Raw genomic sequence first — 22552 nt, forward strand, 5'->3', positions numbered from 1 at the left:
GCCTCTTCACGCATGGGGTGTAAAGCTGTAAGTTCATGTTTAAAAAAACCAAAAAAAAAACTTTAGTGTCCTGTATTACTAGAGGGAAGCCAGGGAAAGTGGTGCACCGGGGAAAAAGAGGTACCAAACGCAGCTCTAAGAAAAAACAGCTAATTTATTGAAAAAAACGAACAATTCACAAAGCCAGATAGCCTCTGACGTGTTTCATCCCGCAAGTGACTTTGTGAAACTCTTTGACAAAGTCCCTTGCGGGATGAAACGCGTCAGAGGCTATCTGGCTATGTGAATTGTTCGTTTTTTTCAATAAATTAGCCATTTTTTCTTAGAGCTGCGTTTCGTACCTTTTTTTCCCCCTTTCACCGCTTTCCCTGGCTTCCCTGTTCTGATTACCTCAGCTGGTAGCACGTGGATCCTCCGCACAGTATCAGGACACCTATTCCAGTGGATTATCATCTCATCAGCCGGACACACTGGTTACAGCGTGACAGCAGGTATTCTGTGGGTGGAGTGGGTTGGGGGTTTCTTAGAATCAGCCAGGCTGTTCTAGTTTAGGATAGTCGGCGATTCTTAGCGTTACCCATTATCACCCCACCCCCTAGTCTGCTTTATTTGTCCGCTGTGTTCAGAGATTACTTATGCCTGTTCTTTATGTGCCTGTTCTGTGTGGTATTATGGCTTATGGATTAATGACGCTTTCTAGCCCTTGAGCACTGGCTGTAGGATCATCACCCTGCATTTTTCCTGTAATACTAGGTAACAAAGTCCTGGGTATTTAATCTCCAAAGGCAACAGATGCAGGGAAGCGCACACATGTGCATACAGCCTCTCAGTGAAAACTAAGCACTCCAACAGCTAATAGAGCATTGCGCCCTCCATCGTCAAGACCCGTATTCAGCATCTGGTCTCCAATGGCAACCAGTGAGGAAGAAAGCCGCTATGTCAAGGGGAGACTCCTGGAGAGGGTAGGACCTCAGTGGCCGGAGCACCAGGGAGCAGGCAAGGATTGTTGGGGTCACAAGCAGGGTTCGGTGGCAGGCAGCGAGCGGTATCGTCAGGTCACAAGCAGGTTTCGGTGGCAGGCAGCGAGCAGGAGCATCAGGGTCACAAACAATGTTCAGTGGCAGGCAGCGAGCAGGATCGTCGGGGTCCTGGCAGGGGTCGGCAACAGGAAAGCAGGAGCAGGGCAGGGGAGCAGGAACTGAGATCAGGGAGCAGGGACTGAGACCAGAGATCAGGGAACAAACGGGGACAAGCCAGATAACTAGCCAGGGCCTTTAATAAGTACCGGACTCTATACAGAACAGGACAGAAGCATAAGCAGGGGCATGGGAGTCTGAACACAAAACAATGGCAAGGGAGGAACAGGAAACTATAAGGACAGGAGCAACTAGAGGAGACAGACAGAGGAACTCCAGAGCAGACAGAAACCAGCAGCACACCCGGTGGACAGAGAAAGGAACTATCGCAAGGAGCAGGATGTCTAGGAGGCCCAGACACGCGCATGCACATGAGGAATTCAGGCACGGTTCCAGCATTCAATCAGCCTGCGCAGCATCATGGACTCCTGTAAAAACAAAAAGTGAGGGAACACCATATGTGTAGTGAATAGGTAGGGTAAACATATAGAGACATACACAATTTTGCAGGAAGCCAATAGTCCATGAATGCCTATAGCAAAGGCAATGCAGTAATGGCAAGTGTTGTTAGTAAATCACAAGAGTCAATGATGATCAGACATGTTCACAGGCTCCCTACTCTATCGGTGTGACAGAGGGATAGAAGACGGTGAGAAGATTTACCACTCACGATGTCTGATTAATGTTATTTTGCTTTTATTGATCGTACAGATTGTAAGTGCGACTCTTATTCTTTTATGCTATACAATTCTTTACATACTGATCTGCGCTATGGTATGCAATTTTCTTCCATACTGAGGTACATCTCTTCTGAATTCACACAAGCAAGTTTATTGCCACAGTTTTGTAGTCGAGATTTTACACCCATTGCACTGTGAGTAGGCATTGTATACGAACCAAGATTCCTGTAATTCACAACTTGTTCAAAACACCTACTTTTATTATTACCTACTTTTATTGTTATTTTTGTCTTTTTTGCTGATTCTCTCCCATGTTCCCCCTGAACTTTGAAGAACATTTCAGCCTTTCTGGGACAAGCGGAGAAAGTCCCTACCAGAGGGTCTGAGCAGGGTGTTACAGCTTCATTTGTTAATCACTCTGTGCACTTTTTTGGCACTACAAGATTATTGGATATATTTATAATAGTGTTCCCTTTATTCACTATAATTTCCACTTGTATTTTATCACTTTAATTTCCTGTGGCAGCACCTGTTTTATCACTTTCTCCATTGAAATATTATCTTATTTCTACCAAATGTGCTCCATCCCACCTTCACTCTCCTATTTATTTAATTTAAAAGGTTCCCATCCATTGTTATTTTCTGGCCAAGGTAGACATAATCTTCGACGTCTAGTTCTATTCCATTAATTTAGTTCTTTGTAGACTTGACACATTTATTGAACATTACTTTGGTCTTGCTGAGATGTATATGGAGGCCCACTCGGTCAGTTTTTCAATTTGTTTCTGGAGGTCTTCTGGAATTGTGGCAAAAATAACAGTGTCATCTGCAAATTGTAGGTGACTCAAATATTCGCTGTTGATTTGAATTCCTTTTTCTTCCTAATCTAATGTCTTGAATTATTCAAGTGTTACTGTAAAAAGCTTTGACATGGTGTCTCCCTGCTGCATTCCCTTGCTGATCCTTATCTTGCTCTTATCTTCATGTAATCTATTGGTTAATGCAGCATTCTTGTAAATGTTTTTATAATATCAATGTACGCTTTTTCAACACTTTGTCTTCCTAATGCATCTGGGACTGCTGAGGTGTAGACAGAATAAAATACCTTTTTCTTGATCTACTAATCCTAAACGGAGTGCTAGATGTTATTAATTACTTTGGGAAGTCACCGCTTGTTCGCTAGACTAGACAAAGTTCAGGGTCTGTTGCAGCCGATTAGTGAGTATCTTCGTAAAAATCATGTAAGTAGACTGATTTTGGTCTGTAGTTGTTGAGGTCTTTGTTATCTCCTTTCTTCTGGATGAAGAGAACTATAGCAACACTCCATTGTTCTGGATTTTTCCTGTTCTTCAAGCAGCATGTTTTGTAAATATTTTTTTCTACTTCTTTCAAAGCTTCTTTCAAGATTTCAGATGTAATTCCATCTTTTCCTCGGGAGCCTTCCCATTCTTCATGGATTGTATTGCTTTTGCCACTTCTGGAAGAACACATAGTGCATCATTTGTGGTTTCTTCTCTCCTGCCCTCTGCTGGATTATGCCCTGTGTTACCTGTGTTTGCATACAATTTCATGTAGAAGTCCTCAATTTTCTTTATGATAAGTGCACATACTAGGTAGGTAGGCAGAGAGATACAGACCATCATCTAACCCAGGCCCGTCAAACTCAGAATAACTTGAGGGCCAGTTCTCAAGTCAGGCAACACCAAGAAAAAATAATAGTCCATATAACCTACCCTTACACCTTCCTTTTTTTTTATATGTATGGAGCTTTCATTATTAAAAATATGTAAACGTCGCTGGTATTGCTCTCCCTCCCCTCATCCCCTCTTTCTCACCCCTCATGCCCTCTTCTCTCTCTCTCTCCATCCCCCCCTCTCTCTCTCTCTCTGTCTCTCTCTCTTTCCCCCCTACTCTCTCTCACTCCCCCATCCTCTCACTCCCCCATCCTCTCTTCCCCATCCTCCCTCACTCCCCCATCCTCCCTCACTCCCCCATCCTCCCTCACTCCCCCATCCTCTCTCTTCCCCATCCCCTCTCTCTCTTCCCCATCACCTCTTTTTCTTCCCCATCCCCTCTCTCTCTTCCTCCATCCAGTCTCCCTCTCTCCCATCCTTCTCTTCCCATTCCCTCTGTCTCTCCCATCCTTCTCTTCCCATTCCCCCTCTCTCCCCATCACCTCTTTCCCTCTCTCTCTCGCTCTCCCCATCCCCTCTTTTCCTTGCTCTCCCCATCCCCTCTCCCTCTCTTCTTCGTTCTCCCCCTCCCTTTTTTTCCCTCTCCCCATCCCCTCTCTCCCTCTTTCTCCCCATCCTTCTCTCCCTCTCTCCCCATCCCTTCTTTCTCTCTTCTCTCTCCTGATACCCTATTTCTCTCTTCTCCCCCTGATACCCTCTATCTCTCTTCTCTCTCCCCCATACCCTCTTTCTCTCTTCTCTCCCCCATACCCTCTTCTTCCTCTCTCCCGTCCCCTTTTGCCATCTCCCCATCCCCTTTCTCTCTCCCCCAGATCCCCTTTCTCCTTCACTCCCCCGTCCCTCCCACTACCTCCCCCCCCATTCCCTCTCTCCCCTTTCTCTCTCTCTCTCTCCCCATCCCCTTTCTCTCTCTCTCCCATCCCCCTTCATTCCCCATCCCCTTCTCTCTCTCACATCCCATCCCCTTTCTCCCTCTCCCTTTATCTCCCTCCCTCCCCCTTTCTCCCTCCCCCTCTCTCCCCATCCCGCCTTTCTCTCTCTCCCTTGCTCTCCCCATTTCCTCGCTGTCCCTCTTTCCCTCGCTGTCCCTCTTTCCCTCGCTCTCCCCATAACCTCTCTCCCTCGCTCTCCCCATACCCTCTCTCATTCCCTCTCTCTCATTCTCACTCTCTCCCCCTCTCCTTTTCTCTCTCTCTCCCATCCCCTTTCTCTCACTCTCTCCCCATCTCCTTTCTCTCGCTCTCTGTCATTCTCTCCTTCTCTCTCTCCCTCTCTCCTTCTCTCCTCTCTCTCCCTCCCTTTTCCTCTCTCCCCCTATTATCTCTCTCCCACCCCTTATCTCCCTCACTCTCTCCCCATCCCATTTCTGCATCTCTCCCCACCCCTCCCTCTATTCCTTCTCTCCCCTTTCTCACTGTCCCCATCCCCCTCTCTCTCCCCATCTTCTTTCTTTCTCTCTCCCCATCCCCTTTCTCTCTCTCTCTCCCCCCATCCCTTTTCTCTCTCTCCCCCATCCCTTTTCTCTCTCTCCCCCCATCCCCTTTCTCTTTCTCCCCAACCCTTTTCTCCCTTTCTCCCCATCCATTTTCCCTCTCTCTTCCTCTTTCTCTCCCCATCCCCCCTTTCTCTCTCTCCCTCACTCTCCCTCTCTCCTTCACTCTCACCATTCCCTCTCTCCCCATGCCCCCTCTCTCCCTCACTCTCCCCATTCCCCCTCTCTCAATCGCTCTCTCCATTCCCCCGCTCTCCCTATTCCCTCTCTCCCTCGCTCCCTCGCCCTCCCCATCCTCTCTTTCCTCCTCTCCCCATCTAGAGAAGTGGAAACAGAGTCCTGGTAGGTGGCCTTGAGAGAGGGGGACAGAGGGGCGAGAATGGCTGCCCCCCTCTCTCTTTTCCATCCTCCCTCTCTTCCCCACCTCACTCCCCCACAATGCACACAATTTCCCACTCACACAACCCCTCCACATTACACACTACCACCTTTTCCCCTATAATACTCCACCACAATACACAATACCCCCCTTCCCCACAATACACAATATCCATCCTCCCCCACAATACTCAATATCCCTCCTCCTCCACAACACACAAGCATAATAAATAAATTGAAAAATGAACCATAATTAGGGTTTCTGGTGTAAGTTTTAACAAAAAAACTTCAGAAAAACCTCACTGACCATCTTGCGTGTCCGGTTAAAAGCAATAAATAATGGAAGAACAGCATTATTTCCTATTGGGATTCACCTAATGCAGAAGCCTAGCCACAGGTAGGAGACAAAGGCAACAAAAGGGGAGTATGGAAAGCGATAAACACCAAATTCATATGTCTCAATTGTTTGCGTAAACACTGTCTAACACAGATTTTTTTTATAGGGTTCTATCATATCTCTTTTGTTGTTCGCAGTATACATACTTGTTACGCTGTGCTCGCGACAAACTAGACGAGACCCCTGTGCTGAGATGGGATAGTAGCCACCAGCCACAGACACGGGGGCCCCGTCCGGAATGTAGAGTAGTCTTGCTGGCTGAGTCTAGGACAGGAGAAGTGAGAGTAAACGTATACTTGCCGAGTCCGATGCGGGGGAGGTCCAGAGCGAGTGAGGTACTTTTGCCAAGGTCAGAACTGTAGAAGAGTGGATGGTCGGAGTCCAGAGCCAAGGGTCAGGGCAGGAGAGATACGGATGGTCAAAGTTCAAGCCAAGGTCGGGGTTCCAGAGAGCGAGGGTTCCAAAGGCAGGCAGAGTCGGTACACGGGTAAGCAGAACTAGGACAAGGTAACAAGACAAGGGAGGCAGAGGCAAACACCAGGTAACGTGAGTCTATGCTCAGCCGAAGTGCCAGTGGCACAGCTGAGCATAAGTAGCAGGCAAGGACCAATCACCCCAGAGGGTGGAGCGGGGACCAGGGATAGGCCGGAAGGGAAGAGACAGCTGGCAGTACTGGAACTAATGAGTTCCTCCTGACTCGTCGCTCGAGGGCGTTGCGCGTGCGTCGCACGCCGGTGACGCGTCTGGCATCTGCCCTCCAATCCCACTGTGTGGGGTCTGCGCCTGCGCAGCACGTCAGCGGGGACTGACGCTCCCGTGGGGAGCGCTCTGCGAGTGCGGGGAGAGGCGCATGACGGAGGAGGACAGCGCGGAAGGTTGCCAGCAGATGTCGGGCCAGAGCAGAGGTAAGTGCGGGCGTGCAGAGACCGCGCGGGGACGTGCGAAGGACCGCGAGTCGTGACAATACTGCCACTAGGTGACATAATCAGATGGCATGGCCTGGGTTATCACTGCTATGCAGATGACACTCAATTCTACTTGTCCTTTGCACCAGGTACTAAGGACCCATTATCAGTCTTCAATAGATGTTTATCTGAGGTCCTAGAGTGGATGAGTTCCAGTTGGTTGAAGTTGAATCCTGATCAGACAGAAGTGCTTGTGGTGGATGCTCACTGTCGGAAGACAACAAGACTTCAGCTAGGTCAACCAACTGGCCTTAAGCTTGGGGTTTTCCCTTTGCTAAACTCTGTCCGTGTGCTCAATCTTGGTGTTGTCTTCAACCTAAAGAACATAGCTAGAATTAAGCGCTTGATCCCCCCCAGAGGATCTTAGTACAGTATGCTTGTCCATCCCTTTATGTCCTCACGCCTGGACTACTGCAATGCACTCTACTTTGGGCTTTCGGAAAAAGAGCTGCAGCTGGTGCAGAATGCTGCGGCCATGTTATTAACTAACCAGACCCGTTCTTTCCACATGACACTTGTTCTCTGTTTTCTGCACTGGCTGCCTGTAAAATGGCAAATTTCTTTCAAGACTTGTTGACATTCAAAGCACCACATGACCAGGGTCCCAGCTATCTGAACGAGCTTCCCTACACCCCCATTCGCTCACTTCGATCTGCAGATGTTGGATTCCTAACCATTCCCAGAATCTGCTTGACTTCCTTTGGGGTCTGAACTTTTAACTACGCTGCTCCCAGTCTTTGGAACAGACTGCCACGTACAGTTTGAGAGGCCCCCTCTCTTGCTGGAGATCTATAAAAACAGGCTCAAGACCTACCTGTTTACCCAGGCATTCAATTAATGAACCACAACCTGTCTGGCATTTACTAGCTCCAGTACCATCCCCATCCTGTATTGTATCTTTCTTTGTGTTTGATCTCTTTTATAACCTTAAATGTTTTCGTCTTTTTTCCAACTGTCAAGCGCTTTGAGTCCCATTGGTAGAAAAGCGCTATATAAATAATGTTATTATTATAGTTAAATGAAAACACTAGAAAAATGAAAACCATAAACACCGATTTTGCACACAGAAATAAACCCCAATGATAACTGGAATCCCTAACCATACTGTAATCCATACACCAGGACTGCCCTTTGTTGCTGATTGGCACCAATAATCAATCACTTCACTCACTTTTTATTACTATTTTTTATTTTTTTAAATAACCAACCATTATTTTTATTATCGTTATTTTGATAAATGAATACTAAATGACAAATACTGGAATATGAGGCAAAGAACAGCTCCAGATTACATGACATTATGATTTTTTTTTAATACAATTCTAATTTTCCCCATTACGTAAAATTAAAAGATTTTAGGCACAATTAAAACCAAAATCCAAACATTTTTAGAAGCAAAATCAAGAGACGGGGTCAAGTGCACATCTCTACATAGACTACACACTAGAAGATAATTAATGGTGATTTGGATAACATTAATTATATTCTGTCACTCATTGCTAAATGTCACTTCAACTTTTTTGTTAATAATTATATCTATTCAATTAGCATGCTGGGAACATTGTCTTTGTATTAGGCTGGGGTTACTTGCCCAGGAGCCCAGAACATTAAGTGCACAATTGTTTAAACCATCTAAACCAAAGCAAATGTGCAGTCTGTCCTAAGGATTTCACTGATGAGTAATACGGCTATGTCTGGCTATAGACTCTATTTGACATTTAACACTCTGTAAGCACATTTTAGCTGTGAGCTGCATGACATAATGTAGTACCAACCAAAGTTTTTAATCTAGCTGGCCCGAGTATGCTAGAGTCCCCTTGAAGGTCATATTCCATCTATTTAGCAACTATCTCATGTCATGCTTAATATTGTGTACCATATCTCAGTGGAATGTTCTGTAGCAGCGAGACTAAACCTAGTTTTGTTCCTCCAGTGGTTGCCAGGCTACAGCGTTTAGAAAGTACAATAGGATATTGCTAAACATGTTCAATAGCTACAAAACAACAGCAAGTTCGTATTCATGGCAAACCCCTAATTTGAAACACATCATTCTGTACATTGGTTGATCAAATTAGTGGTGTTGTATGTGAATGCAGGGAAGGATAATTATTTTAATCCCACTCCCTTTATATAAGAAAATATTGTTTATGACTCCATATATACTCTACATAAATCTAAACATACATTTTATTCAGTTTTGCCTGTTCGATAGCAGAAATTCTTTCATGTGTTTTAGTGATTATTGAATATTAACAGCATTTATGCTTATGTATAGGATGTTATATATCGATAAGATAATGTTAGGATTGGCCTTCAGTATGCTGAAATAGGTATTACCACCTACCTCAAGGCAAAATGTTCTGGGAATACTTAAGCGTTCCCAGATTTAGTTAGTAGTGCTACAATGGATTTCGACATGGCCGTTTTTACGACTGTATTTTGTTTTTCTCTTTTTTTTTTAGCATTATACCCAGTATTTCTTGAGGGTTTGTTTTCTCAGACGTGTGGTTGGTGATATTTCAATGTAGCCCCATGGCTCAAGGGACTTTGCAATTCTACAATTACTTGAGCAACTGCTCGTAAACCTGACTGATAAAATAACATACCAATCTGAGATTAAATAATTGGTTCTTCTGTGTATTTCCTGAAGCTAAAAGGATTTATACACATATAGTGAAATCTGGGTCTTTTATCACACAGGTCAGGGAGACACTGACCTGTAGTGTTTTTCTTATTTCGTTGTGTGCAGTCAAAGTATTTATTGTCCTTCGTGATCTTTTCTATTTTTTTTATTGAAGCTTTAAAAACAATACAATACAAGTACAGTAGTAACTTTGAATTTTCAAGAAAGAGGATGGGAAGTAAAGTTCTCCTACACATATTAAGCACTTAGAAATCCTATGTTTTGCATTGAATTATTGAACACACAAGGGCAGCCATTAAATTTCACCAAAAAAATCATAAATAACAGCAGGTCACTATTAGGAATAGGAATTACGTTAATATTGTTGTATGATTAAAAAATAAAATACAATACAAGAATATACTGTATGTATCCGTTTAAATATGTTTTGAACATTGGAGAGGCCCAATACATTTTAAATACTTTTCTTTTCATTTTTTTGTTCTTTGCGTTTGTATCATATCAATTAAAAATGAAGTTGCAGTCAACTTAATGAAAATAGTATAATATATCATTTATATACCCTATAATATTGGAAGTAGCGGGGCATGGAGCAGTATACAACACATTGCAAAGAAACCGTTATCTGTGCACGAAGACGAATACATTTTGATTCTCATTTGTCTTATTTGAAATCAAGAAACACAAATAATATAATATGCTGGCCTGTAATTACTCACCAGTTAATTTTGCTCCATTCCTTCTGTTTTCGTGATAGCACACACTGTAGAGGAGAAGCCAGCAGACTCATTACAAGATCTCTACAGGGCTCTGGAGCAGGCCTGTCTGTCCCCACTCGGAGAACGGCGTCTTTCAACCCAATTGGAGTACAAGAAGTCTTTTATAAAAAGATGTAGTGATCCAGTAGTCAATGAAAAACTTCACAGACTGCGAATATTGAAAAGCACTTTAAAGGTAGGACATTAGGGGGGGTGGAAATAATGAAAGGGAATCTTGGGGCTTCATTTAAAATATCGAGCTTCAGTCTAAAAATACCCGAATCGGAAAATAATTGAACACACAGGACAGTTATACTTTCCAAGAAAAGTAAAGTGCTCACGGTGTTTAAGAAAAATCTTTGGCCAGCACAAAAAAAAAGACATAACAAAAATTGTGGTTGTACCAGACATGACGAAAGTTTCTTGTTGGGAAAAATATATTTTTATTTAATGGTAAACTTTCCAGGGGTATGGTTACACATCAGAGTCCTGCAGCTACATTTCTAGAATACTGTAAATGCATGTGTGATCTCTGTGCATAGCAATTCTCCTTGAAGGATTTCCAGCGTACCCGTGGTAAAATCTTGCTTGCCTTTTTGTATTCACTTTTACCATTCTCTAGTCTACCGTAAGATACAAAGCAGGGCCATCCTCATATGTAGTTCCTTTGATTTCACGTGTTCCTTTGGGCTACAGGGTAGTAGTGGCTAATAAGGACCTGGGAAGGGACTGAAGTATGTTTTTAAGGGCTTGATTCTCTATAAGAACAGCTTAGGGTGTCCGGTATGGGTATCAATATTTTTTTCTATACCATACACTAAGGGACAATTCTTTACTGTAAATGGTAAGATGAGCACAAACCTAAACCTTTGCTGTAACTAAACCATGCAGTCCTCCTGTCCTGAGAATGTGTGGAAATTCTTTATTTGCTGAGAACACCTTACATTTAAACAAACATGATGGTGCACATGGTATCTTATACAGTGTTGTGTATTATTCATATTTCTCACAATATTTAAGTACTAACACATTACTACAAAATGCAATAATGTTATTGTTTGAAGAGTAGATGTTGGCGATGTTGAAAGCTCAGGTATGTATATCTCTGTGTTTTCTGAACTCTCAAGAAACTTGTAGAACACTGTTGGTCCAGTAAAAGGTATCCGAGTCTGCATTGAAAATGATTTGTCTATTGAATGATCTACAAAATAGATCTAGATGATATACAAAACAATAGACAAAATAGTAACAAGGGTCTAATCAGTTGAATCAATTAATTATAATGATGAAGTTCCTTTCCATTTTCTGTTACATACGATACATTTGCTCAGATATGCATTGTAACGCAGAGTGTTTTTCAAGCTTAGGTACATTTTTCCATGTTATGAAAAATGTTCACGTTGAGAATGTGTCTTCATCAGTTGTACTGTGGGCTACAATACATCTGCAAATGGGTCTTTAAAAACGACATCATAATCTTTGTATGTCCTCACAGCAGGTTATATAGTACAGTACACATGAGAGATGCTTAAGTACATGTAAGAAGAATGTACCATGCTGGCATACAATACTTGACAACATTTGCAAGTTTCTAGAAGGAAGATTTAGGAGGGAAATTAATAAGCTTCTGTAATTGTTCTAACAATAACTTTGGGATATCTTTGAGTGTGATGGTAGTCTTCTTATACAAAATTGGTTAACCAACCTTAGGCTGCGTCCCCGCTAGCACTGAGCGAGCGGCGCTTGTCAAGGTGACTTGCATATATATATATATATATATATATATATATATATATATATATATGCAAGTCCCCGCTCACGCGATGCGTGCCCGCGTATGCGCGAGCACACACGCTCACTGGCGCTCTGCGCTTACATAAACAATTTTTTCATACTTACAAGCACGCTCAGCTTACCCTGCATTGTACCCCCCACCTCCCGCGAGCGCTTGCGAAAATTTAAAGGACACCCGCGCTCATGCTTGGAGAGCTCGCCAAGCATGAGCGCGCTCAGCGCCAGCGGGGACAAAGCCTTAGAAATAACATGTTAGCAAGCATGCATATTGGTCCATTAAAAGGTATAACGACATAGAGTAGAAGTGGCTAGAAGTACTGTTGTACTGAATAGGAGATTATTATGTAAGATAATATTTAATATAGGATAGCAATTGCTGGGTGAATCTTTGCATGGTAGACAGGTGTCTGTTGTCCTAAATCAGACACATTTACTTTGCAACTAATTCATCATTTATTTTGAGGTATTGCTCTTTGAATAAGAATATATATAAAATAACCTTCTAATACCGAACTTACTTTGCAATGGGCTAGTCTAATATTCCCAGAGGGCACCATTTGGATATTACATTTGATCACACAATCCCCCAAATGTTTGAAGTCTTTAAACAATAACTTGTTTCTTCAGCTATTGAGGCCTATGTATTAAGGCAATGTTTCAGCACAACTTGGCAAAGGCAGATATTTTTTTATCTTGCATTTGTTTGTGCCAGTGCGTTCATGTACTTGGCTAAACTATGCCCCATGTGCACTAGCTAGAGATATGTGGAGTGTGAGTTGGCTTAATGGGACAGTTAGGGATGAGTTGGCCAAAGCACATATAAAGGTACGTATTCCATTATGTGTCATTATGCATTTGCGCCCTTTTACTGCCATCAAAAAAATTTGTACCGTCTGATTGATTAACAGGTTTCTTGCATGTGCTACAACAGTCGGTAAAAAAGATACAGTAAATACAACCAAACTTTATTTTGATTTAGAGATCTCATTGGGTTAGTAGAAAAAATAAGAGAATATATAAAATACCCAACACTCCAGCAGACATTTCTATTTCTTCCTATTGGGAATATCTGATATTTGAAATATGATTTTAAATCTATTGAACCCTTTGCCTATTTCTACCAGAATTGCATTGTTTGCATTTGTTTTGTACACATCTCTATTTCATACCCACTCATTATAGAGGGAACTGCACAGGAAGATTTTGTTCTTTTTGGTGAACATGACCACATTTGATTTTCCAAACACCACTATAATCATTTGTATTTAATTACAACTTGTTCAGTAAACCCAAAAGGTTAAACATGACTTTTATAGGCAAAGGAATGGGATTCTAGTGACTAGTTTTCCAAGTAGACTCTGGGATTCATCTTGCTGAGTGTGGCCATCTTCATATTTAAATTTTGCACACATGGTAACAAATTACACTACATCCAAGATGCGCATTTCTTTGTGTCATAGTTAGAATGGGACTATAAAATCTGTATATTGACAGCTAGAGATGTGCAAACTTTTTGCCTAAGGCTGCGGCCCGAGTGCCTTTGCTGCACGCGCGCCTGCGAGGCTGGCGGCGCATGCAGCTGAATTCCCCGGTCTGCAGGGGGAAAGACAGCGGGGGCGTGATGGGGGAGTGACAGGGCGCGGTCATGATGTCACCTGGCAGGTTTGCCATCATTGGCTGAACCCCCTCGCAGCGGGCCCAGCCCCATTGTGGGGCAGCTCTTGTCCCTGCAGCGTCTTCCACAGCGGGCGCTGCAGTAGCCAGCGGGGACCTGGCCTAAGTTCGCAAAACTAGACACCGTTTTGCCTTTCTGAGAGAGAGAGAGAGAGAGAGAGAGAGAGAGAGAGAGAGAGAGATCAATTACTATATTTCCTAGGTGTCTCAGGTGTGCAGTGTCTCACCATGTGTTGTGCAGATGAGTGTTTTGGGAGGTATATAAGGGTACTGTACTCTACCAAAAATCACTTGCACTCTCACACTTTCCCTCAAAAAAAAAAAAACTAATTGCAATTTCTAGTAGGTGTGCATATCTCTAATAAAGACTGTATTTATTTTCTGACAGCAATTTATTTTGTAATGCAACTTAGCTATATCCATCAATGCTGGATCAGATCATAGGAAACATTTGTAAGCTGTGTTACATCCTTTTGCTTGTATACTGTAGTAATCTACCAACGGACTTGAGAGCATCTTAAGTCTGTGTTGAGCCATGACTGTGAATTTCTCATATCTAGCATTATCATATTATCTAGTAATAGTGCATCACCACAAACTTAGCCATACATTTTTTAGTAGGGGAGAAATTTTAATTATTACTTTCTTAATGGCAATCACTAGTAAGAATAATGTTTTCTTTTATGTTTTTCAGGCCAAAGAAGGAGAAGTAGCTATTATTGACAAGCTTCTTGAAAATCCAGATTTGACCTCTAAAGACTTTCAAGAGTGGAAGCAGCTGTATCTTGACCTATTTTTGGAAATCTGTCAAAAGAGTAACTCCAAGGACTCTGAAAATGTCTCTTCGGAAGTAGATGCACTTATTCAGTCTCTAGCACACACACACTCCTATATTGAAACGCATGTATAATTGTCTTATTCTCAGACTACTACTACCCTAAAGAATTGAAATTTTCTATTAATAGATGGAAAGTCTGGTAAAATCTATTTTAATGTTGCTGAACAACGTGAAGTAATTCTTATATTGGTCACAATGCCATTATCTTCCAGTGGCATTTGTATATTTTATATGCTACATAGTGCTCAGCTTTGTGTTGATCTCGTGGTAAAACAAATTAATAAATAAAATGTATAAAAATGTTAATCAAACTATATAAAAAAAAAAACGAAGCTGTTTTCTTAGGCTTCATCCATAGACTACATTTTCTACTAAATATTGAAATATATTGTTTCTGGGGAAAGGTATCATTTTGGCAATGGGAGAAAAAAAAAACATTTTTATAATTGTTGACGTGCTGTAAACATATCTCTAAGAGAAAGTATTAAATGCTGCAGTTATATTTTTGAGGATGTAGAATAGAATAAAGACACAAACAAATTAAATGTAATAAAAAAAAAAAAACATGAATTGATGTATCACAAAGAGCCAAATGTATCTTTGTTAACCCTTGGTTGCTTTCACATGTGCACACTGGGCAAGTTGCAGACTTAGTAATTCCATGCAACTATATATCAAATGATTTAAACCCCATCACAAATATCCATTTTAAAGTGCCAGAAATATTTTAGAACACCCTAAATCTACCACCCTAATTATATCCCATTTGATCAATATGTCGTCTGCAGTGACAACAACTGTTAAATTAGTTAGATCTTGTTAAAACCAAAATATATGAGGATTTATTTTTAAAAAAATGTTCACTAGTCACTTTTCCTCTTGGAAGCAATCGGCCTCAATCTTGAACAAAAATAACCAACTCTAGCCAAGCTTGTGTTTCCATATGGTTGAACTCAAACTGTCAAAATGATGCATTTACATGGGCATGGTCAGCAGGACCCCAAAATCTGGGTTCACGGTTTTCCAGTGCTGTGGATATTCCAGCAGATATTATCAGGCTACAGATTGCTTGGGATTTGCCTATGAGAAGGGGACTGTGTGCTAATATGTGGAAAAGATGAATCCCGTCATAATCGCCTTAAGAACATGTTTCTAAATAAATGAAGTCAAGCAGCACATTCACATCTGTCCCCATTCACAGAACGCCCCAAAGAAATATCTAAAAAAAAGATTATATAGCTTGTGACTATTTTCTTCTCTTTGAATGGATAACTGTACATTTTACTTGCCACTGACCAAGAAATCATCTCGTATATTGAGCACCAGCTCCCTTTGTTCCAGTGTAGAATCCTCTGACTAAATAAAATGCTGCAGACTGTTACAGATTGTAGCAGATGATACCTGTAGCATTGCCAAACCCGACTTAATGACCATAAATTGTGGAAACTTATTCATTTTAGTACAAGACATTCACTTTTATTACGTTCCAAGTGGTTGTAGCAGCCTATATTTGTTAGAACCAAGAGTAGCACCTATAACAATTTCTACAACCTTGCAGCAACTACTTTTTCCATTCATGTATTAATTGACTTTTTTATTTATTTAAGGGAAGTGAAACACTTTAAAAAGTTGGAAGCACCCAATTGCTTACTTGAGTACAGTACACCCGGTAACTAGAAAAATCACCATAATTACCAGATAAAAATAGAGCAATAAGACAAGGGGGCTTATGCTATAAGTGTTCATAAGCCACTTATAGAGCACTTATCGGCCAAAATACCTCCTGCTATTCAGTAAGCGTCGATAAGTGGGCAATAAAGGACTGAACCACCAAAATTTAGAGCCTTCCAAAAAAAATCGCTGACTCACTTGGCTATAAGCCACTTATCGGCAGGTTCTGAAACTCGTGCAATTGTAGTAGTCGCAATTAGGTTATCTAGGCCTATCGTGGCTCTAGAATGGTGTGTTTTTCCCAAAATCCTCATGCCAGGAAAATTTGGCGTAAAGGTGATGAGAAGCTGCTGAGAAGCGTCGAGACGGGACTTTTAAAACTAATGCTTTTTTTCTGCATCGTATTGATCCCTAGAGTCTCCGAAGCTGATACCCATTAATATCGGCACCGGAGAACCCCGGCATGAATCCCATGCAATAAAAATACATTTACAGGCAACATCATTACCTTAGCGGCAAACCGCTAAGGCAATGAAGGGGTTAACCCCTCCCGCTACCCACCAAGGGCCAAATACACCCTTCACACACCCCCGCTACCAACACTAAACACTAATACCCACCTCCTCTACCCCTAAATGATTGATACCAGAGCCGCGGTGGTCTGGGGGTCCTCAGGTGGTCCCCGCGGGTGTCCGGTGGCCTGCAGTACAAATCCTGTAGCAACAATTTTTTTGCTAACATTTAAATAAATACACCCCCCTGCCCCCCAGCCTCCAACACATACAGTACAGTAATGAGCAAAATAACTATTATTCAGATATGGATAATAGCTAATTTGCCCATTATTAAATAAAGCATTAGCCAGACAGCATAAATAAAACGTTCTACTTCCCCTTCCATCATGAAGAGCGTCCTCAGCAGCATACTCCTGGTCCATATCCTCCTTTGCAGAAAGAATACAAGAAAAAATACAATCTAATGGCCCCTAATCCCTAATTACCGTAGCGGTTAATAACCGCTATAGTAATTAACGGTTTAACCGACCCTCCCCCACTACCCACCAGGGAGGCCTAACCACCCTCCCCGGGACCACTATACCCCCTCCTCTACCCATTGATTGGCATAATGGTACATCATACCCATATAATATGGGCATGATAAGCCACTATAGCAGTAAATGGTCACCCTAATCAAAAAGCATGAAGGCCAAAAATACACACACAAAAAAAAGAGGCGGGCACATGATACAGCGTCCAATCAGATTGGAGCTGTACCATCTAACCTGTATTTTTTTCTTTTTATGTTTTTTATTGCCCATTGACTGATAATGTATTAATCTGTGCCCGTTTAGGGTACAGATAAATACAGTGACAGCCAATGCATTTTTTGGCAAATGCTTTTTTTCCATTGATTGTTGTTTTTTATTTTTCTATTTATTGTTTGGCTTTAAATTGTTTGTAATTTGGATGGTTGTTTTTATCTCATTTTCCAATTGTTTAGTGTTTATTTATTTATTTTGTTGGCTACTGGTTTTAATTGATGTGGCCTAGTGGTTTTATTAATTAATTGATTTGTTGGCTAGTGTTTAAATTAATTGTTTTGTTGGCTAGTGCTTTTATTTAATTATTTGATTGGCTAGTGCTTTTATTTATTGAATTTGGGTGTTTAGGTGCTTGTGTATGTCTTTCATTATTGTGTATTTTTGGCCTTCATGCTTTTTGATTAGGGTGACCATTGACTGCTATAGTGGCTTATCATGTCCATATTATATAGGTATGATGTACCACTATGCCAATCAAGGGTAGGGGGTGGGTATAGTTTTCCCAGGGTGAATGTTAAGGCCTCCCGGGTGGGTAGGTTAACCCGTTAATTATTTTAGTGGTTATTAACTGCTAAGGTGAATAAGGAGTTAGGGGCCATTAGATTGTATTTTTTCTTGTATTCTTTCTGGCAATGGTGGCCATGGACCTGGAGTATTCTGGGGTAAGTAGAAAGTTTTATTTACTTTACTTATGCTGGCTGGCTAATGTTTTATTTAATAATGGGCAAATGAGCTACTGTATTATCCATATCTGGATAATAGTTATTTTGCCCATTACTGTACTGTAGGGGGTGGGGGTGTATTTATTTAAATGTTAGCAAAAAAAGGGACCACCTGAGGACCCGCGGATACATTCAGGGACCACCCGAGGGCCCACAGACACCCGCGAGGACCCCCGGACTCCCACAGCCTCTGGTATCAATCATAGAGGAGGTGGGTATTAGTGTTGTTGTGTTTTTAATGTTTATTGTGGGTAGCCGCTGTTTTAATATACATTTTATTACTAGTGTACGTGAGCAGGGGGTCTACAGAGCTGAACCTTGTTGATGTGAGGTCCGGGGACACCCTGCTTCCCGAGATACAGGTCCCGTTATGGGGTGCTGGTATCTCCTATGCATTTAAATGTCAGGCGTCACGTGACCATGGGAATAACAGGGCCTGTATCCCGGGAAGCAGGGTGTCCCCAGATCTGAAATGAACGCAGTTCTGCTCCGCAGACCCCCTGTTCACGTACACTAGTAATACATTTTTTTATTAAAAAAACATTAATTTTGGGTGAGTTTTGCGCTGGGAGAGGCGGCTCTCTCTGAGCAGCTCGCTCTGCAGCTGAAAGAAATCGCCTGGTAAGGCCTTTTCAGAGAGGCGATCTTCACTTCGCCGGCTACTCGCCCGTTTTGGGAATTTTGCTATCACAGGTAATCGAGGCTTTCTGAATACTGTGATAGCAACGCTCACAAAAACAGCGATTTAAATGGCCTGGTGATTTATTTTTTTATGAACGCTTATAGCAGAGGCCCCAATGTGCTTGCTGTTCTTGAAGCCCATGCATGTGCTGCTCTTCATCGAACAGAATTTTAGGGCTGTTCAGTGACATCATGGCTACAACATTCCGCTCGTCAAACATTAGCATAACAGTACATCAAAGCAGTGGTAGTATGTGAGCTGCAACCATGACCTGTTCTAGAACTGTCTCTTACGCCGCTGTTGCCTTTGCTTCTGTAGCACATTATAGACTTGAACATTACTCTATTGGAAGCTTCTCTTGCAAAAAGGAAACTACATATTGCAGGATAACTGGTGATAACTAAATGAGAAAAGATAGTTAGATGAATTGATAGGCAGGCAGTTACAAATAAGTTCTACAACTCAAACAATTTAGGCCTTGATGTACAGTACTAAGCTCGGTTAAGCTACTTAACATGATATTAACCTAAGTTACCGTCACATTATTAGTATCCACGAAGGACAATACTGTAATACATGTTCGCTCCTGTAAAGAGCATAGTGCTAACAATAGCGGGTGTTAGAGATGGTGAGATGCAAATGCTATGCAAATAAAGCATCATCACGTAATCCCTTATTTACTGAACTCAGATAATGTTAATGCATGGATTTAGCATTATGTTATTTAAGTTCTAACTAAACTTACTGTTGCACCAACTCAAATCCTGAAATATGGCATTTGCAGTGTCTGGATGGATGTACCGCCGCAGTTAGGCATGATTTAAATAACATAGCATTATTTCCTTCTCCTTTGTCTCTTCACTCAACCAAAAGCCCTATTTGAAATCTAAATAGGAGCATTAACGAGACTTGCATAGCATCAGGTTATTGGCAGATAAATCAATGTTATCCTACGTCCGTTCCAGTTATACTTAACGTCACACTGTTTCCTGACTTAACAGAGCATGGTGCATCTAGGCCTTATGGGGCAAGTCGATATTGTCCGAACCGGCAGTTAAGGACATTTTCAGCCGAAAATCCCAATTGACTTGCAGTAAACGGCCCTTGCATCGACTTCTTACAATATAGAATACTCTGTCCTTTGTATAATTAGTTTACATATTGATACTTCAAAAAACATAAATATGATTTGTTTTTAATGTGACTCAATGCAATATAAATCACTACAATACAATTCTGGAATCACCAGTGGCTTGCAGTTATGCTTAGTAACTATAACAAACAATGCCTTTCATTGGGAACAGAAAGAAATATGCATTTTTATTTCGTGTTGGAAATTAGTACGACCCCAAATCACTTTATTTCTAGACACTATAAGAAAAATTACCCGTGTACACTCATGTGAACTACTATACATGGGAGCAGCACATTGTTGAAAAGCTCACTTGCAGTCACTGGAGCTGCTAAGGAAATGCATTATTTTGTGAACTGACGTGATTTGCAATGCAAACTTTTTCAGGTACATATTAGGTCTTTCCTATCCCGGTCTAATACTCAGAAGTGTCCTTTTCAAGCAAGCACAGAGATAACGCCATAAGACATTATTTGGCCGTCCTGCAAATGTTCTTATTTCTACACAGAATCAGGATTTTCCAAAATACAAGTGGAATTAACTCACGGTTTATGGAGTTTAGCGATTTCTTCAGAAGTGGACACCTTCCCTTTGCAAATCAGTGAATAGGCTCCAATCTCAATCCTGTCTGCTGTGGACTAGTATAAACTCTTCACTGAGTTCAACATTCTTACTGATATTTTCATATTTGTGCTGGGAGCGTGCATGTTTATGGCAAGACAAAATGTTTTCTCTGTTTTATTCATGTACAGTGGTTTATATTTATTGCTCGGAACATCATATGATCCCTCTAGAAGAGGAAAGCAAAGCCCGAATTCTGTGTTGGACCTTGGTCCTTGCTTTGCAGAAGAGTGTTGTAATGCATTGCAGAGCATATTGCAGGATATGTTTGTAATAAAGGTGTTAATCATCTTCATACACTTGCCTATGCAGCTCACTGAATGTACTTAAAAAAAAAAAGAAATCTAAGTTTGGAAATATGCCAGTAATTATCTTTGTTATAGAAAATCAGATCATTCAGTGATACCTTTCTGTTTGTTTGGTGTTCATGCCATTTGATTATAAATGTTTCATAAACATTGCATACTTGCAGAGGAGATGAATGGCCTTTCTTCCGTGCTTTTTTTGCATATTCAGAATTTAATCTGAGTCGACCACAAAATATACATTTCATTTTCATTGGCAACCTGGTTCCAGGGTACAATTTGTATAATTTAGGGGGAAAATCAGCCTGTTTGTTTAAAATAGACATTTCTTTTCTGCATGAATACAGACTTGTACATTAAACTGTTATGCGGTTTTGTATCTTTTCCATGAAAAAACAAAAACAAATGTTTAATAGATTTGAAATGGTTTGTGCTCTTGTAATATGCACCGAGACTTATTGTTTTACTGGACCAAAAGGAAACACAACATAAAATATCATATAAAAAAGAATGCGTCAGTCACATGTTTATTTTCTGACCAAGGCAGTTACAATGACTCTCGCTATGACTTTAGTAAAGAATACATTTTTGTGCGTTTGAAATAAAATCATGTTTTATTCAGATAGGATTCACAAATAACATAGCATTCATGCACTGTGTATATAGATCCTGTGTACAGAATACAGATCTCTGCAGATACAGTACATGTACATTTATGTGTATATATATATATATATATATATATATATATATATTCATATGCATTCTACCTCTTCACTTAATTATATGTATAATAACATTAAATTGACTGTTTGCCATGTTACAAAAAACAATAGTCAAATGCATTCATCTATTACTAACCTACCTTAAAGCTGCAGTTCAGTCTTTTTTAATTTATTTTTTTACTTCAATAGTTTTATGTGTGCAATCTCTAATTACCTAAAGAACTGTATAGCTGCCAGTCAATTCGTTCTCCATGTATTGATAGGTCGAAATTTGGTGACATAATTAGTGAAGGGATCTGTTTATATTCTGCTTGTCTGTCAGTGGAAGCTCATGAATATTCATGAGCACTCCTGCACTGACATGTGCAGAGGAAGGGCAGTGCTGACAAAGGGGTGTGCCAGGGCTTGTGACAGGACATGAAGGGGCAGTGCCGTAGCAAATGGCTGTTAAAATAGAATACAAGAAAATTGGTCTTTAAAAGTTGTTTTTTTAAAAACAGAAAATGCTAAAAGTATTTTTTCTTACTACAGAACTGATTTATTAAAAAAAACACACATGCAGGATATTGACTGAACTGCAGCTTTAACTGATTATTTTTGATGCAGATATTCATATTCCTATACCATGCAATACACATTCAGTGTAATTAGTTTTCATAAAACAAAATGTGATTTTAAAATGCCCAGTTTAGCTACATAATTACTTTACAATATAAACACGTCAATAGGGACTCTTGAATCTATATTTATCTGACGTGCCTACGAAAACAGACTCTGCACAGCGCAATATCTGTTCTCATTTAAATACATACTATAGGCATATATTTCTAATGCCAATGAGTATCGCCCCCTCGAGCCCGTATTAATTGCAGTTGACTTAAACGGTAGTTAACGCAAAATTGATCAGTGATACTTATCATAGC

The 22552-nt window shown here is 40.9% G+C and overlaps 1 protein-coding gene across 3 annotated transcripts in view; it reads left to right on the forward strand.

The window, feature by feature from the left end:
* Positions 1-17872, forward strand: part of CNKSR2 (connector enhancer of kinase suppressor of Ras 2) — a 548762-nt gene extending 530890 nt beyond the window's left edge. For 2 of the 3 annotated variants that reach the window (XM_075589347.1, XM_075589348.1), the window contains 2 exons: positions 10144-10340; positions 14307-17872. In XM_075589347.1, the coding sequence (XP_075445462.1) occupies positions 10144-10340; positions 14307-14522 (413 nt within the window). In that variant the 3' untranslated portion in view covers positions 14523-17872. The remainder of the gene's footprint in view (positions 1-10143; positions 10341-14306) is intronic. The other variant, XM_075589349.1, reaches the window with a different exon arrangement.
* Positions 17873-22552: the final 4680 nt, after the last annotated feature.

This window comes from Ascaphus truei, chromosome 3, assembly GCF_040206685.1.
Source record: "Ascaphus truei isolate aAscTru1 chromosome 3, aAscTru1.hap1, whole genome shotgun sequence".
NCBI classification, from domain to species: Eukaryota; Metazoa; Chordata; class Amphibia; order Anura; family Ascaphidae; genus Ascaphus; species Ascaphus truei.